Here is an 18851-nt window from a genome sequence, read left to right as displayed (position 1 = left end):
CACGGACTTCAACACCAACCATCTTCAGACTCACCTGGCGATCTCCTCGCTGTGGGCCGTCCAGTCCCGGATGTACTCGTCCTGCTCCTTCACGCGGGTCTTCATGCCCACGCCTCCCGGGGCGGTCACCAGGGCGGAACCTGCGCTCGTGGCGGTCCCTGGTCTGGAGCCTCGGTGCGGGACCAGATGATGAGGGCGTCCGTGGGAACGAGAGACCTTTAGAGAGTTTCTGTTGGAGCCGAACTCTTCTTCTGAGGTGGATCCGTACTCAGGAGGAACACGGCGCCACCTGCTGCTGCTGGACACTGTGGACGAGACGAGAGCTGAAGAACATGAAGAACATGAAGAACATGAAGAACATGAAGAACATGAAGAACATGAAGAACATGAAGAACATACTGGTATTATTGTCCACTAATGACTGAGAGCACCAGAAGCTTTGAGGCTGTTAGCATCTGTTAGCACCCCTTAGCATATCTTAGCATCTTTTAGCATCCATTAGCATCTGTTAGCATCCCTTAGCGTCTGTTAGCAACTGTAAGCATTGCTTAGCATCTGTTAGCATCCCTTAGCATCTGTTAACGTCTGTTAGCATTCCATAGCATATGTTAGCATCTGTTAGCGTCTGTTATCATCACTTAGCATCTGTTAGCATCCCTTAGCATCTGTTAGCATCCCTTGGCGTCTGTTAGCATCCTTTAGCGTCTGTTAGCATCCCTTAGCGTCTGTTAGCATCCCATAGCATCTGTTAGCATCCCATAGCATCTGTTAGCATCCCTTAGCGTCTGTTAGCATCCCTTAGCATATGTTAGCATCTGTAGCATTCCTTAGCGTCTGTTAGCATCCGTTAACATCTGTTAGCATCTGTAAGCGTCTGTTAGCATCTGTTAGCATCCTTTAGCAACATATTTATTGTGCTGAAGGTGAGAAGCTGTAAAGGTGAAACATGACGAACAATAGTTCTAGAACATGTTGAGCTTCACGATGAAACCACTTCTGCTCTGGAATGTCTTTGAACCAAAAAACTCAACTTCTGACTCAACATGGAAGTTTAAACTAAATGAATAATAACTGTCTCTATAAGTAAGTAAGTCATTTGTATTATTAACTCTTGACAGTCTTTCATGACTATCAAGTATCTGATTTAATAACGTATTGATTTAACAATAATAATCCTTCATTTGATTTATATTATGATAATATTCAAAACTAGGACTAAAAACACTTCTATTAACCTGTTATTGTAAAATATATCTATAATCATGTTATTTACAAATGATGCAACTTTAAAACTGCAAAATAATCCAGATTTCAAACAATTGATCACCCATGTTAACAAAACTACAAAGTATATTTCATTTAAAATACCTCAAGAAATACTCACGTTAAAGTGTAAACTCAGAGCGTCTTGTAAAGAAATGAATGATCTAGATTAAATAAATGTGTAAACAACACATTTATAATGTTAGTATATAATGCATTATGCATATAATTAGTAGTAAATTATATAGTAAACACTAATAACATTCTCACGTGTATTTAAATGAAAAGAAAGAAGTTCAAGTTGTGTACAACACAGAAGTTGTGTATGTTTACAACTGGAGGTGAGAAATATGTTCTTCTTCGAACGACTTCATTATCAACGATTCTGAAGAAGTTTCATTTGAAATGAACTTCAACAGCAACTGGACGATAAAGCAAAAATAAGTTACACAAAATAAATCTTCTGTGTTTTCAAAATAAAACGAACCCCGACATGTGTTTCCATCCGAACATTGGTTTTGATTCCAGTTTTCATTTCAAACTTCACATGTTGTCACGTGTGACTGCAGAGACGCACCTGTGGGCGAACAGTATCCTGCCGAGCTCTTGCTCTTGGTGTCGTTGAGCTTGGAGACGCTGCTCGCTCTCATCCTGGCCGTGAGTCGGTTGTCGTTGGAGGACCTCAGACCCAGACGTAAGGCGGTCTCTGCCGAGATCCTGGACGCGGCGGCGGCGCTCCGGCTCACGGTGCACTCCGAGTCACTGCGGGCCGAGATGGATCCGACGCGGGTCCGTCGAGGCTGAGCCAGCAGGTCCAGGCGAGACAGACCTTTACGACCCGACGGAGGTCTGGACGTGGAGCTGGTGGTCGACACCTCCGAGGCCACGGACGCCCGGTCGGCGTCGGCGAGGTCGTTGTCGGACGTGTCTCCGAGTCGAGCTCGGCGCAGGAGAGACGCTCTGGTGGGTCGAGGCTGCGGCAGCGGCGACTGCTTGTTGAGGGAGGAGGTCGTGGCCTGCAGGGAGCGGCTGGTTCTGGAGGAGGTGCCGGTCCAAGTCTTCACGGACCTGCCGTCAGGTCGAGCGGAGACCGGGTCTTCTGTGTGGCGCCCGTTAGCTGTGGCTCCTGCAGACATTCCTGGTCCAGAGTAGGTCTCCTGGTCTGACGACAGGATGTCAGAGATGGGGAAGGAGGTCTGGTCGTCGTCCGTGAGGTCCAGGGAAGGCTGGCGAGCTCTCGAGCCCGAGGGAGGCTGCACCGGGCGGCGAGCGTCGCTCCGACCCGGCGGCTCCACAGCTCTGGTCTTGGTCTTCCTCTCCAGGCGCTCGCGGGCACTGGTGACGCTGGTCTTGGACGCCGTGCTCATGTTGCTCTTCTCGCGGTGCAGGCTGCTGAGCGAGCGTCGCTTCTGCATCCCGGCCGCCGACCTCAGCCCCGCCTCTCCCGCCGCCTGGCTGGTGGCGCTGGTCGTGTCCAGGTCCGACTCGGGAGAGTCTGTGCGGGGGACGAAGGAACCTTTGCTGCTCTTCTGCTCCAGCTGGTCTTCATCCCTCAGCTTGGCCTCCAGGAACATCATGACGGCCTCCGTGTCCTTCAGCAGCATCGCCGTGTCTACGCTGCCCGTGGAGTCGCTTCGCTCGCGCTCGCCGCGCTGGATCCGAGGGATCAGATCCGCCGCGACGCTCGCACTGGGTTTCTCGATGGTGAAGCTGCCCTGACGGACCAGATTCCTCCCGGACTTCTCTCCTCCTTCTCCTCCCTCCTTCCTCTCCTCCTCCGGCCTCTTCCTCCTCTCGGAGCGCAGACTTCTAGAAGGAGAAGAGAAGCTCGTCTTCCTGCTGCTCATCTCTCCGTCGCCCTTGTTCTCTTTCTCCTGAGCTTCAGTGTCTTGTTTCTCTCCGACCTCAGAGCGCAGAGTTCTGCTGGACTTGGACCTGGACTCGTCGCAGGGCAGAGTTCTGCTGCTGGACTTGGACCTGGACTCGTCGCAGGGCAGAGTTCTGCTGCTGGACTTGGACCTGGACTCGTCGCAGGGCAGAGTTCTGCTGCTGGACTTGGACCTGGACTCGTCGCAGGGCAGCTGAGGAAGAGTCCTTCGTTTCCGCTCCGTCAGACTAGACAAGGACTCTCCTCTGCTGAGACACACTCCAGACTCCAGGACATCTGGAGGAGACCGAGACAGAAACGTTTAATTCTAGGAAGATTTACTTTTAAACATGACAATTGTTTGATCCTCGTTAAAAAGACTTCATGTTGTCAGAAGGTTCTGAGCTTCTTCAGTAAAGAATTATTGTCCTTAAAGCTGTAAAACATGAGATTTGAAAAACACAGTTTCTGGCTCCTCTAGTGTCTATGTAACTGCATATTACTGTGTCATCTTTAAACAACGATAACAGACTTGGTCTCATTTGTTCTTGTTTCACAATATTTGTGAAAGTAGAAACATCAGTAGAAACATCAGTAGAAACATCAGTAGAAACATCAGTAGAAACATCAGTAGAAACATCAGTAGAACCATCAGTAGAATCCTCAGTAGAAACATCAGTAGAAACATCAGTAGAACTATTAGTAGAACTATCAGTAGAACTATTAGTATAACTATTAGTAGAATATTAGTAGAAACATTAGTAGAAACATCAGTAGAACCATCAGTAGAACTATTAGTATAACTATTAGTAGAAACATTAGTAGAACCATCAGTAGAATCCTCAGTAGAAACATCAGTAGAAACATCAGTAGAACCATCAGTAGAGACATCAGTAGAACCATCAGTAGAACCATCAGTAGAACTATTAGTAGAAACATCTGTAGAACCACCAGTAGAATCCTCAGTAGAAACATCAGTAGAAACATCAGTAGAACTATTAGTAGAACTATTAGTAGAACTATTAGTAGAAACATTAGTAGAAACATCAGTAGAACCATCAGTAGAACTATTAGTAGAAACATCAGTAGAATCCTCAGTAGAAACATCAGTAGAAACATCAGTAGAACTATTAGTAGAAACATCAGTAGAACCATCAGTAGAAACATCAGTAGAAACATCAGTAGAACCATCAGTAGAACCATCAGTAGAACTATTAGTAGAACTATTAGTAGAAACATTAGTAGAAACATCAGTAGAACCATCAGTAGAACCATCAGTAGAACCATCAGTAGAACTATTAGTAGAAACATCAGTAGAAACATCAGTAGAACCATCAGTAGAACTATTAGTAGAACCATCAGTAGAACTATTAGTAGAAACATCAGTAGAACTATTAGTAGAAACATCAGTAGAACCATCAGTAGAAACATCAGTAGAACCATCAGTAGAACTATTAGTAGAAACATCAGTAGAACTATTAGTAGAAACATCAGTAGAACCATCAGTAGAAACATCAGTAGAACCATCAGTAGAACTATTAGTAGAACCATCAGTAGAACTATTAGTAGAAACATCAGTAGAACCATCAGTAGAAACATCAGTAGAACCATCAGTAGAACTATTAGTAGAAACATCAGTAGAACTATTAATAGAACCATCAGAAGTGACACAGCTTCACTTGCCTCTCTCTTTGTGCATGAATGCAGCTGTTTCTGCTCCAGAACCTTCTGGGTCGGTCCTGGTGTGACTGACCTGACTCGCCCACTCAGAGACCCAAGCGTCGCCAGGATGAGCCTGAGAGAGACAGTAGTAGATGTTCATGAGAGACAGTAGTAGATGTTCATGAGAGACAGTAGTAGATGTTCATGAGAGACAGTAGTAGATGTTCATGAGAGACAGTAGTAGACGTTCATGAGAGACAGTAGTAGACGTTCATGAGTGACAGTAGTAGACGTTCATGAGAGACAGTAGTAGACGTTCATGAGAGACAGTAGTAGATGTTCATGAGAGACAGTAGTAGACGTTCATGAGTGACAGTAGTAGACGTTCATGAGAGACAGTAGTAGACGTTCATGAGAGACAGTAGTAGACGTTCATGAGTGACAGAAGTAGACGTTCATGAGTGACAGAAGTAGACGTTCATGAGTGACAGAAGTAGATGTTCATGAGTGACAGTAGTAGACGTTCATGAGAGACAGTAGTAGACGTTCATGAGAGACAGTAGTAGACGTTCATGAGAGACAGTAGTAGACATTCATGAGTGACAGAAGTAGACGTTCATGAGTGACAGAAGTAGACGTTCATGAGAGACAGTAGTAGATGTTCATGAGAGACAGTAGTAGATGTTCATGAGAGACAGTAGTAGACGTTCATGAGTGACAGTAGTAGACGTTCATGAGTGACAGAAGTAGACGTTCATGAGAGACAGTAGTAGATGTTCATGAGAGACAGTAGTAGACGTTCATGAGTGACAGTAGTAGACGTTCATGAGAGACAGTAGTAGACGTTCATGAGAGACAGTAGTAGACGTTCATGAGTGACAGAAGTAGACGTTCATGAGAGACAGAAGTAGATGTTCATGAGAGACAGTAGTAGACGTTCATGAGAGACAGAAGTAGATGTTCATGAGTGACAATAGTAGACGTTCATGAGAGACAGTAGTAGACGTTCATGAGTGACAGAAGTAGACGTTCATGAGAGACAGAAGTAGATGTTCATAAAGACAGTAGTAGACGTTCATGAGAGACAGAAGTAGATGTTCATGAGTGACAGTAGTAGACGTTCATGAGAGACGGAAGTAGACGTTCATGAGTGACAGTAGTAGACGTTCATGAGAGACAGTAGTAGACGTTCATGAGTGACGGAAGTAGACATTCATGAGAGACAGAAGTAGACGTTCATGAGTGACAGTAGTAGATGTTCATGAGAGACAGTAGTAGACGTTCATGAGTGACAGTAGTAGACGTTCATGAGTGACAGTAGTAGACGTTCATGAGAGACAGAAGTAGATGTTCATGAGAGACAGAAGTAGACGTTCATGAGTGACAGTAGTAGACGTTCATGAGAGACAGTAGTAGACGTTCATGAGTGACGGAAGTAGACGTTCATGAGAGACAGAAGTAGACGTTCATGAGTGACAGTAGTAGACGTTCATGAGAGACAGTAGTAGACGTTCATGAGTGACAGTAGTAGACGTTCATGAGAGATAGTAGTAGACGTTCATGAGTGACGGAAGTAGACGTTCATGAGTGACAGAAGTAGACGTTCATGAGAGACAGTAGTAGACGTTCATGAGTGACGGAAGTAGACGTTCATGAGTGACAGAAGTAGACGTTCATGAGAGACAGTAGTAGACGTTCATGAGTGACGGAAGTAGACGTTCATGAGTGACAGTAGTAGACGTTCATGAGAGACAGTAGTAGACGTTCATGAGTGATGGAAGTAGACGTTCATGAGTGACAGAAGTAGACGTTCATGAGTGACAGAAGTAGACGTTCATGAGAGACAGTAGTAGACGTTCATGAGTGACGGAAGTAGACGTTCATGAGTGACAGAAGTAGACGTTCATGAGAGACAGTAGTAGACGTTCATGAGTGACGGAAGTAGACGTTCATGAGTGACAGAAGTAGACGTTCATGAGTGACAGTAGTAGACGTTCATGAGTGACAGAAGTAGACGTTCATGAGAGACAGTAGTAGACGTTCATGAGTGACAGAAGTAGACGTTCATGAGTGACAGTAGTAGACGTTCATGAGTGACAGAAGTAGACGTTCATGAGTGACAGTAGTAGACGTTCATGAGTGACAGAAGTAGACGTTCATGAGTGACAGTAGTAGACGTTCATGAGTGACAGTAGTAGACGTTCATGAGTGACAGTAGTAGACGTTCATGAGTGACAGTAGTAGACGTTCATGAGTGACAGAAGCAGACGTTCATGAGTGACAGTAGTAGACGTTCATGAGTGACAGTAGTAGACGTTCATGAGTGACAGTAGTAGACGTTCATGAGTGACAGTAGTAGACGTTCATGAGTGACAGTAGTAGACGTTCATGAGTGACAGTAGTATACGTTCATGAGTGACAGTAGTAGACGTTCATGAGTGACAGTAGTAGACGTTCATGAGTGACAGAAGCAGACGTTCATGAGTGACAGAAGTAGACGTTCATGAGTGACAGTAGTAGACGTTCATGAGTGACAGTGGTAGATGTTCATGAGTGACAGAAGTAGACGTTCATGAGTGACAGAAGTAGACGTTCATGAGTGACAGAAGTAGACGTTCATGAGTGACAGAAGTAGACGTTCATGAGTGACAGTAGTAGATGTTCATGAGTGACAGTAGTAGACGTTCATGAGTGACAGTAGTAGACGTTCATGAGTGTTAGAAGTAGATGTTCATGAGAGACAGAAGTAGACGTTCATGAGTGACAGTAGTAGACGTTCATGAGTGACAGTGGTAGATGTTCATGAGTGACAGAAGTAGACGTTCATGAGTGACAGTGGTAGATGTTCATGAGTGACAGTAGCGGACATTCATGAGTGACAGTAGCAGACGTTCATGAGTGACAGTAGTAGACGTTCATGAGTGACAGTAGTAGACGTTCATGAGTGACAGTAGTAGACGTTCATGAGTGACAGTAGTAGACGTTCATGAGTGACAGAAGCAGACGTTCATGAGTGACAGTAGTAGACGTTCATGAGTGACAGTAGTAGACGTTCATGAGTGACAGTAGTAGACGTTCATGAGTGACAGTAGTAGACGTTCATGAGTGACAGTAGTAGACGTTCATGAGTGACAGTAGTAGACGTTCATGAGTGACAGAAGTAGACGTTCATGAGTGACGGTAGTAGACGTTCATGAGTGTCGGAAGTAGACGTTCATGAGTGACAGAAGTAGACATTCATGAGAGACAGTAGTAGACGTTCATGAGAGACAGTAGTAGACGTTCATGAGTGACAGTAGTAGACCTTCATGAGTGACAGTAGTAGACGTTCATGAGTGACAGTAGTAGACGTTCATGAGTGACAGTAGTAGACGTTCATGAGTGACGGAAGTAGACGTTCATGAGTGACAGTAGTAGACGTTCATGAGTGACAGTAGTAGACGTTCATGAGTGACAGAAGCAGACGTTCATGAGTGACAGTAGTAGACGTTCATGAGTGACAGTAGTAGACGTTCATGAGTGACAGTAGTAGACGTTCATGAGTGACAGTAGTAGACGTTCATGAGTGACAGTAGTAGACGTTCATGAGTGACAGTAGTAGACGTTCATGAGTGACAGAAGTAGACGTTCATGAGTGACGGTAGTAGACGTTCATGAGTGTCGGAAGTAGACGTTCATGAGTGACAGAAGTAGACATTCATGAGAGACAGTAGTAGACGTTCATGAGAGACAGTAGTAGACGTTCATGAGTGACAGTAGTAGACCTTCATGAGTGACAGTAGTAGACGTTGATGAGTGACAGTAGTAGACGTTCATGAGTGACAGTAGTAGACGTTCATGAGTGACGGAAGTAGACGTTCATGAGTGACGGAAGTAGACGTTCATTTTTCGTTCAAGTAGACGTTCTGATTTTTACCTCTTTTTCTTCTTCTTCTTTTTTCTTTGTTTTCCCTTCGCGAGAGCAGTTGGTCGACAAGTCTTGGTTTAGTTGAACTCCAAACACCTGATGATACAACATCATGATAATCTGATGATACAACATCATGATAATCTGATGATACAACATCATGATAATCTGATGATACAACATCATGATAATCTGATGATACAACATCATGATAATCTGATGATACAACATCATGATAATCTGATGATACAACATCATGATAGTCTGATGATACAACATCATGATAATCTGATGATACAACATCCTTATAATCTGATGATACAACATCATGATAATCTGATGATACAACATCCTTATAATCTGATGATACAACATCATGATAATCTGTAATCTGATGATACAACATCATGATAATCTGATGATACAACATCATGATAATCTGATGATACAACATCATGATAATCTGATGATACAACATCCTGATAATCTGATGATACAACATCATGATAATCTGATGATACAACATCATGATAATCTGATGATACAACATCATGATAATCTGATGATACAACATCCTGATAATCTGATGATACAACATCCTGATAATCTGATGATACAACATCATGATAATCTGATGATACAACATCATGATAATCTGATGATACAACATCATGATAATCTGATGATACAACATCATGATAGTCTGATGATACAACATCATGATAATCTGATGATACAACATCATGATAATCTGATGATACAACATCATGATAATCTGATGATACAACATCATGATAATCTGATGATACAACATCCTGATAATCTGATGATACAACATCCTGATAATCTGATGATACAACATCATGATAATCTGATGATACAACATCATGATAATCTGATGATACAACATCATGATAATCTGATGATACAACATCATGATAGTCTGATGATACAACATCATGATAATCTGATGATACAACATCATGATAATCTGATGATACAACATCATGATAATCTGATGATACAACATCATGATAATCTGATGATACAACATCCTTATAATCTGATGATACAACATCCTTATAATCTGATGATACAACATCATGATAATCTGATGATACAACATCATGATAATCTGATGATACAACATCCTTATAATCTGATGATACAACATCCTTATAATCTGATGATACAACATCCTTATAATCTGATGATACAACATCATGATAATCTGATGATACAACATCATGATAATCTGATGATACAACATCATGATAATCTGATGATACAACATCATGATAATCTGATGATACAACATCATGATAATCTGATGATACAACATCCTTATAATCTGATGATTCAACATCATGATAATCTGATGATACAACATCATGATAATCTGATGATACAACATCATGATAATCTATGATAATACAACATATATTTTCTACTGATACCACAAAACCCATGCAGTGTTTAAAACTCAGATCAAATATTCGAGTGTGAAGCTCAACCGTCTCTAAAAACTCATCTACTGAACGAAGAAATAGTGAAACCTTGTCGATCATGCGTCTGGCCTCCTCCTCCTCCGGGTTCTGGACCTCCAGGTCAATAGTGTAGGTTCCCTTGTCACTGTGGTCGTCCTCCAGGTCTGCCCCGGCTGGGCCCAGATCCTGGCCTGTGGCGGAGGCGTTCTCGCTCGGGCTGGTGGGACTCCCGGTGGCTAAACCAGTGCTGATGGAGCTCCGGCCGACACTGGTGTCCTCAGACCTCTGCTTCAGAAGAACCCGAGCAGCTGTAGGAGCACCAGCCGCCACCGTGGCAGAGATCGGAGCCGGAACCTTTCCTAAGAAGACCAGAACCATATGTTGGTACCACACTTCTTCTTATCGTATCTTCTTGTATCATCTTGTATCACATCATAACATATCTTATTTAAGATCTTATCATATCTTATCATGTCTTATTATAACTTATCATACTGTATCGTATCATATTATATTGTATTGTATTATAGCGTATAGTATCTTATTTAATATCTTATCATATTGTATCGTATGATATCGTATCTTATATCATATCTTATCGTATCTTATCGTATCGTAATGTTTGCAGATTAAGTCAAAATGATTTAGAAACAATCTGAGAATGAAGTGATTTGTTATTATCGACACAAACCAGTTTCTCATACGATTTTGTTCGAGCAACAATGAAAGTCCTTGAACTTCACATACACAAGCGAAGAATCATGTACTGCAATATCACAGACTTCCTGATACTTTTTGAAGAGTAAAATATACATAATAAAACGCAATTGAACATTACATTTGTAAAAGTAAACAAAAAACAAACAAACAAAAGGTTTTTCAACATCTGAAGTCATTTCTATCAATTAAACAACAAGTTTGTTTCTAAGCATTGTTTACAAAATGAGAACCATGGAGTCAGTTTCCTCTTCATCTAGACCTGCTTCAGTGTTTCAGCTCTGATGGAAATGAATGCAAGTGTCGTCTCCTCCTCCTCAGTCCAAGCAGTTTGTGTCGCATGTGCAGAACATGTAGACGGACTGACCTGATTCTGAGGCAGTGGTGGCCGAGGTTGAGATGCTGAAGACTTTGGGGTGAGACGGGGGTTGTGGGAACAAACCCTCGCCCGCGGCCCCCCCGGCCAGGACCGGACCCGTCTGGGAGAAGGAGTACGAGCGACGCTTGCGATGGTTCTCCTCGTCATAGAACTCGATGGTGAAGGCGGTGCGAGGCGCCCTGGACGAGTGACCCGGACCCTCCACGTCTCTGTGCGACGCCTTCAGACGCTGCTCCAGAGCGAGGCGGCGGTTGGCGAAACGCAGGCCGAGTCCATTCTCCGAGTCGCTCTGGGTCCCGTCCTCGTGTTTGCTGCCTGTGGAGGCGAAGGTGTTACTGTTGCTCACGCTTTAGATCCTGATCGAGTGTCAAATCATCTGCATTTTAAAACCTACGACAGCGACTTCTTGACTAAACAATCTGACGCCACAGGACACGAGGGCAGACACTGGCACTGACTCTTGTGGGGGAGGAGGACGTCAGAATGAGACCAGGAGGGGGAGGAGAAGATTGTTGTGTGTGTGTGTGAGTGTGTGTGTGTGTGAGTGTGTGTGTGTGTGTGAGTGTGTGTGTGAGGGGGGGTTAAGAAAGAGGGACAAACAGATTACGTTCGGGGAAAAGAAAAAGACTTTCTTTCATGAAGTCACGATATCAACCTGAACGATGTATGTATGATTGTCACGATCTGATGTCAATAATCTACACGTTCAAGAAAAAATTTAAAATTGTGTATCTTAAGATGGAACTTTTTTTTTATATAAATACAATTTTTATTAGTTGACTGTAAATTGTAACGTTTGAACTTATTCTTCATAAAACACAGAGATGATTCAACTCCAGATGTGAAGCAGCATCTGCAGCTTCAACAACAAAGATCGAGTCACTTCTCTTGAGAATCTTGTGCTTCGAACGTGAAAACATGTGTTTATGATCGTGTTATTATCTTTAACTCGTTTATGATCGTGTTATTATCTTTAACTTGTTTATGATCGTGTTATTATCTTCATCTTGTTTATGATCGTGTTATTATCTTTAACTCGTTTATGATCGTGTTATTATCTTTAACTTGTTTATGATCGTGTTATTATCTTTAACTCGTTTATGATCGTGTTATTATCTTTAACTTGTTTATGATCGTGTTATTATCTTCATCTTGTTTATGATCGTGTTATTATCTTTAACTTGTTTATGATCGTGTTATTATCTTCATCTTGTTTATGATCGTGTTATTATCTTTAACTTGTTTATGATCGTGTTATTATCTTCATCTTGTTTATGATCGTGTTATTATCTTTAACTTGTTTATGATCGTGTTATTATCTTTAACTTGTTTATGATCGTGTTATTATCTTCAACTTGTTTATGATCGTGTTATTATCTTTAACTTGTTTATGATCGTGTTATTATCTTCATCTTGTTTATGATCGTGTTATTATCTTTAACTTGTTTATGATCGTGTTATTATCTTCATCTTGTTTATGATCGTGTTATTATCTTTAACTTGTTTATGATCGTGTTATTATCTTTAACTTGTTTATGATCGTGTTATTATCTTCATCTTGTTTATGATCGTGTTATTATCTTTAACTCGTTTATGATCGTGTTATTATCTTCAACTTGTTTATGATCGTGTTATTATCTTTAACTTGTTTATGATTGTGTTATTATCTTTAACTTGTTTATGATCGTGTTATTATCTTCATCTTGTTTATGATCGTGTTATTATCTTTAACTTGTTAATGATCGTGTTATTATCTTTAACTTGTTTATGATTGTGTTATTATCTTTAACTTGTTTATGATCGTGTTATTATCTTTAACTCGTTTATGATCGTGTTATTATCTTTAACTCGTTTATGATCGTGTTATTATCTTCATCTTGTTTATGATCGTGTTATTATCTTTAACTTGTTTATGATCGTGTTATTATCTTTAACTTGTTTATTATCGTGTTATTATCTTTAACTTGTTTATGATCGTGTTATTATCTTTAACTTGTTTATTATCGTGTTATTATCTTTAACTTGTTTATGATCGTGTTATTATCTTCATCTTGTTTATGATCGTGTTATTATCTTTAACTTGTTTATGATCGTGTTATTATCTTTAACTCGTTTATGATCGTGTTATTATCTTCATCTTGTTTATGATCGTGTTATTATCTTTAACTTGTTTATGATCGTGTTATTATCTTTAACTTGTTTATGATCGTGTTATTATCTTTAACTCGTTTATGATCGTGTTATTATCTTCATCTTGTTTATGATCGTGTTATTATCTTTAACTTGTTTATGATTGTGTTATTATCTTTAACTTGTTTATGATCGTGTTATTATCTTCATCTTGTTTATGATCGTGTTATTATCTTTAACTTGTTTATGATCGTGTTATTATCTTTAACTTGTTTATGATCGTGTTATTATCTTTAACTTGTTTATGATCGTGTTATTATCTTCATCTTGTTTATGATCGTGTTATTATCTTTAACTTGTTTATGATTGTGTTATTATCTTTAACTTGTTTATGATCGTGTTATTATCTTCATCTTGTTTATGATCGTGTTATTATCTTTAACTCGTTTATGATCGTGTTATTATCTTCATCTTGTTTATGATCGTGTTATTATCTTTAACTTGTTTATGATCGTGTTATTATCTTCATCTTGTTTATGATCGTGTTATTATCTTTAACTTGTTTATGATCGTGTTATTATCTTTAACTTGTTTATGATCGTGTTATTATCTTTAACTTGTTTATGATCGTGTTATTATCTTTAACTTGTTTATGATTGTGTTATTATCTTTAACTTGTTTATGATCGTGTTATTATCTTTAACTTGTTTATGATTGTGTTATTATCTTTAACTTGTTTATGATCGTGTTATTATCTTCATCTTGTTTATGATCGTGTTATTATCTTTAACTTGTTTATGATTGTGTTATTATCTTTAACTTGTTTATGATCGTGTTATTATCTTTAACTTGTTTATGATTGTGTTATTATCTTTAACTTGTTTATGATCGTGTTATTATCTTTAACTTGTTTATGATCGTGTTATTATCTTTATCTTGTTTATGATCGTGTTATTATCTTCATCTTGTTTATGATCGTGTTATTATCTTTAACTTGTTTATGATCGTGTTATTATCTTCATCTTGTTTATGATCGTGTTATTATCTTTAACTTGTTTATGATTGTGTTATTATCTTTAACTTGTTTATGATCGTGTTATTATCTTCAACTTGTTTATGATCGTGTTATTATCTTTAACTTGTTTATGATCGTGTTATTATCTTCATCTTGTTTATGATCGTGTTATTATCTTTAACTTGTTTATGATCGTGTTATTATCTTCATCTTGTTTATGATCGTGTTATTATCTTTAACTTGTTTATTATCGTGTTATTATCTTTAACTTGTTTATGATTGTGTTATTATCTTTAACTCGTTTATGATCGTGTTATTATCTTTAACTCGTTTATGATCGTGTTATTAACTCGTTCATGATCGTGTTATTATCTTCATCTTGTTTATGATCGTGTTATTATCTTTAACTCGTTCATGATCAAGTTATTATCTTCATCTTGTTTATGATCGTGTTATTATCTTTAACTTGTTTATGATCGTGTTATTATCTTCATCTTGTTTATGATCGTGTTATTATCTTTAACTTGTTTATGATCGTGTTATTATCTTTAACTCGTTTATGATCGTGTTATTATCTTTAACTTGTTTATGATCGTGTTATTATCTTCATCTTGTTTATGATCGTGTTATTATCTTTAACTTGTTTATGATCGTGTTATTATCTTTAACTTGTTTATGATCGTGTTATTATCTTTAACTTGTTTATGATCGTGTTATTATCTTTAACTTGTTTATGATCGTGTTATTATCTTAACTTGTTTATGATCGTGTTATTATCTTCATCTTGTTTATGATCGTGTTATTATCTTCATCTTGTTTATGATCGTGTTATTATCTTCAACTTGTTTATGATCGTGTTATTATCTTTAACTTGTTTATGATCGTGTTATTATCTTTAACTTGTTTATGATCGTGTTATTATCTTCATCTTGTTTATGATCGTGTTATTATCTTTAACTTGTTTATGATCGTGTTATTATCTTTAACTTGTTTATGATCGTGTTATTATCTTCATCTTGTTTATGATCGTGTTATTATCTTTAACTTGTTTATGATCGTGTTATTATCTTTAACTTGTTTATGATCGTGTTATTATCTTTAACTTGTTTATGATCGTGTTATTATCTTCATCTTGTTTATGATCGTGTTATTATCTTTAACTTGTTTATGATCGTGTTATTATCTTCATCTTGTTTATGATCGTGTTATTATCTTTAACTTGTTTATGATCGTGTTATTATCTTTAACTTGTTTATGATCGTGTTATTATCTTTAACTTGTTTATAATCGTGTTATTATCTTTAACTTGTTTATGATCGTGTTATTATCTTCAACTTGTTTATGATCGTGTTATTATCTTTAACTTGTTTATGATCGTGTTATTATCTTCAACTTGTTTATGATCGTGTTATTATCTTTAACTTGTTTATGATCGTGTTATTATCTTTAACTTGTTTATGATCGTGTTATTATCTTTAACTTGTTTATGATCGTGTTATTATCTTTAACTTGTTTATAATCGTGTTATTATCTTTAACTTGTTTATGATTGTGTTATTATCTTCAACTTGTTTATGATCGTGTTATTATCTTTAACTTGTTTATGATCGTGTTATTATCTTCATCTTGTTTATGATCGTGTTATTATCTTCAACTTGTTTATGATCGTGTTATTATCTTTAACTTGTTTATGATCGTGTTATTATCTTCAACTTGTTTATGATCGTGTTATTATCTTTAACTTGTTTATGATCGTGTTATTATCTTTAACTTGTTTATGATCGTGTTATTATCTTTAACTCGTTTATGATCGTGTTATTATCTTTAACTTGTTTATGATCGTGTTATTATCTTCAACCTAATCTTTCCTAAACCACCATGAGAATAAATACTCTTAATGTCAACGCCTGTTCCCAGCTAGTTAGGGTGAGGGACACACTTTCCATGGATTAAGAATAAATTAGAATCAACTGTTGATTTTACAAACGATTGTATTTCAGCCTAAAATCAGAACAAAAGCCTGAACATGTTCGACGATCATCTGCATGTTTTTAAATCCCGAGAACAAATGTTTCTCCTTCTTTCTAAACTTCTTTAACCTTCAATGTTTTCAGGTGTTTTTTGTTTGGACTCAGAAGCTCCAGGTGAAGATCTGAAGACCACCGACCTCCACGACCTCTAACCTTGAAGCAGCAAATAATCATCACAGCTGAGGCTTCACTGAGCTGCAGACGCCCAGGATCATGAGGTCATGAGGTCATGAGGTCATGAGGTCATGAGGTCATGAGGTCATGAGGTACTTGACTCGGAACAACGATGTTGGTCATGTGACTCGTCCAGGGAAGTTATTATTGAATTAGTTTAACATGAAAACATATCTTTTATATTATCAACAGAGATTCTGCTGGTTGTCATGGTTACACTGATATTGCTATAAAATATAAGTATCAATATGTTGATGTTATTTAGTCGTTCTTTAACTTTAACACGTTTACGGGTTTGTTTGTCTTTAAAACAGTGTTTAAAGTGAGTCAGTTGAGTCACATGACTGAGTGTTTAAAGTGAGTCAGTTGAGTCACATGACTCAGTGTTTAAAGTGAGTCAGTTGAGTCACATGACTGAGTGTTTAAAGTGAGTCAGTTGAGTCACATGACTCAGTGTTTAAAGTGAGTCAGTTGAGTCACATGACTGAGTGTTTAAAGTGAGTCAGTTGAGTCACATGACTCAGTGTTTAAAGTGAGTCAGTTGAGTCACATGACTGAGTGTTTAAAGTGAGTCAGTTGAGTCACATGACTCAGTGTTTAAAGTGAGTCAGTTGAGTCACATGACTCAGTGTTTAAAGTGAGTCAGTTGAGTCACATGACTGAGTGTTTAAAGTGAGTCAGTTGAGTCACATCACTGAGTGTTTAAAGTGAGTCAGTTGAGTCACATGACTGAGTGTTTAAAGTGAGTCAGTTGAGTCACATGACTGAGTGTTTAAAGTGAGTCAGTTGAGTCACATGACTGAGTGTTTAAAGTGAGTCAGTTGAGTCACATGACTGAGTGTTTAAAGTGAGTCAGTTGAGTCACATGACTGAGTGTTTAAAGTGAGTCAGTTGAGTCACATGACTGAGTGTTTAAAGTGAGTCAGTTGAGTCACATGACTGAGTGTTTAAAGTGAGTCAGTTGAGTCACATGACTGAGTGTTTAAAGTGAGTCAGTTGAGTCACATGACTCAGTGTTTAAAGTGAGTCAGTTGAGTCACATGACTCAGTGTTTAAAGTGAGTCAGTTGAGTCACATGACTCAGTGTTTAAAGTGAGTCAGTTGAGTCACATGACTGAGTGTTTAAAGTGAGTCAGTTGAGTCACATGACTGAGTGTTTAAAGTGAGTCAGTTGAGTCACATGACTGAGTGTTTAAAGTGAGTCAGTTGAGTCACATGACTGAGTGTTTAAAGTGAGTCAGTTGAGTCACATGACTCAGTGTTTAAAGTGAGTCAGTTGAGTCACATGACTCAGTGTTTAAAGTGAGTCAGTTGAGTCACATGACTCAGTGTTTAAAGTGAGTCAGTTGAGTCACATGACTGAGTGTTTAAAGTGAGTCAGTTGAGTCACATGACTCAGTGTTTAAAGTGAGTCAGTTGAGTCACATGACTGAGTGTTTAAAGTGAGTCAGTTGAGTCACATGACTGAGTGTTTAAAGTGAGTCAGTTGAGTCACATGACTCAGTGTTTAAAGTGAGTCAGTTGAGTCACATGACTCAGTGTTTAAAGTGAGTCAGTTGAGTCACATGACTGAGTGTTTAAAGTGAGTCAGTTGAGTCACATGACTCAGTGTTTAAAGTGAGTCAGTTGAGTCACATGACTCAGTGTTTAAAGTGAGTCAGTTGAGTCACATGACTCAGTGTTTAAAGTGAGTCAGTTGAGTCACATGACTCAGTGTTTAAAGTGAGTCAGTTGAGTCACATGACTGAGTGTTTAAAGTGAGTCAGTTGAGTCACATGACTCAGTGTTTAAAGTGAGTCAGTTGAGTCACATGACTCAGTGTTTAAAGTGAGTCAGTTGAGTCACATGACTCAGTGTTTAAAGTGAGTCAGTTGAGTCACATGACTGAGTGTTTAAAGTGAGTCAGTTGAGTCACATGACTGAGTGTTTAAAGTGAGTCAGTTGAGTCACATGACTCAGTGTTTAAAGTGAGTCAGTTGAGTCATGTGACTCAGTGTTTAAAGTGAGTCAGTTGAGTCACATGACTCAGTGTTTAAAGTGAGACAGTTGAGTCACATGACTCAGTGTTTAAAGTGAGTCAGTTGAGTCACATGACTCAGTGTTTAAAGTGAGTCAGTTGAGTCACATGACTCAGTGTTTAAAGTGAGTCAGTTGAGTCACATGACTCAGTGTTTAAAGTGAGTCAGTTGAGTCACATGACTCAGTGTTTAAAGTGAGTCAG

General features: G+C 38.8%; 1 protein-coding gene across 2 annotated transcripts in view; it reads right to left on the bottom strand.

Moving 5' to 3' along the window:
- cep170aa (centrosomal protein 170Aa) overlaps window positions 1-18851 on the bottom strand; it is a 49287-nt gene that overhangs the window by 6377 nt on the left and 24059 nt on the right. For both annotated transcript variants that reach the window (XM_087802870.1, XM_087802871.1), the window contains exons 10-15: window positions 11271-11597; window positions 10256-10545; window positions 8709-8795; window positions 4814-4925; window positions 1841-3427; window positions 35-305 (exon numbers count right to left, since the gene is read on the bottom strand). In XM_087802870.1, coding sequence (XP_087658996.1) covers window positions 35-305; window positions 1841-3427; window positions 4814-4925; window positions 8709-8795; window positions 10256-10545; window positions 11271-11597 — 2674 coding nt within the window. The remainder of the gene's footprint in view (window positions 1-34; window positions 306-1840; window positions 3428-4813; window positions 4926-8708; window positions 8796-10255; window positions 10546-11270; window positions 11598-18851) is intronic.

This window comes from Callionymus lyra, chromosome 11 (genome assembly GCF_982586985.1).
Source record: "Callionymus lyra chromosome 11, fCalLyr1.hap1.1, whole genome shotgun sequence".
NCBI lineage: Eukaryota > Metazoa > Chordata > Actinopteri > Syngnathiformes > Callionymidae > Callionymus > Callionymus lyra.
The sequence above is the reverse complement of the archived record's forward strand: the minus strand, read 5'-3'. Positions and strand labels throughout refer to the sequence as shown.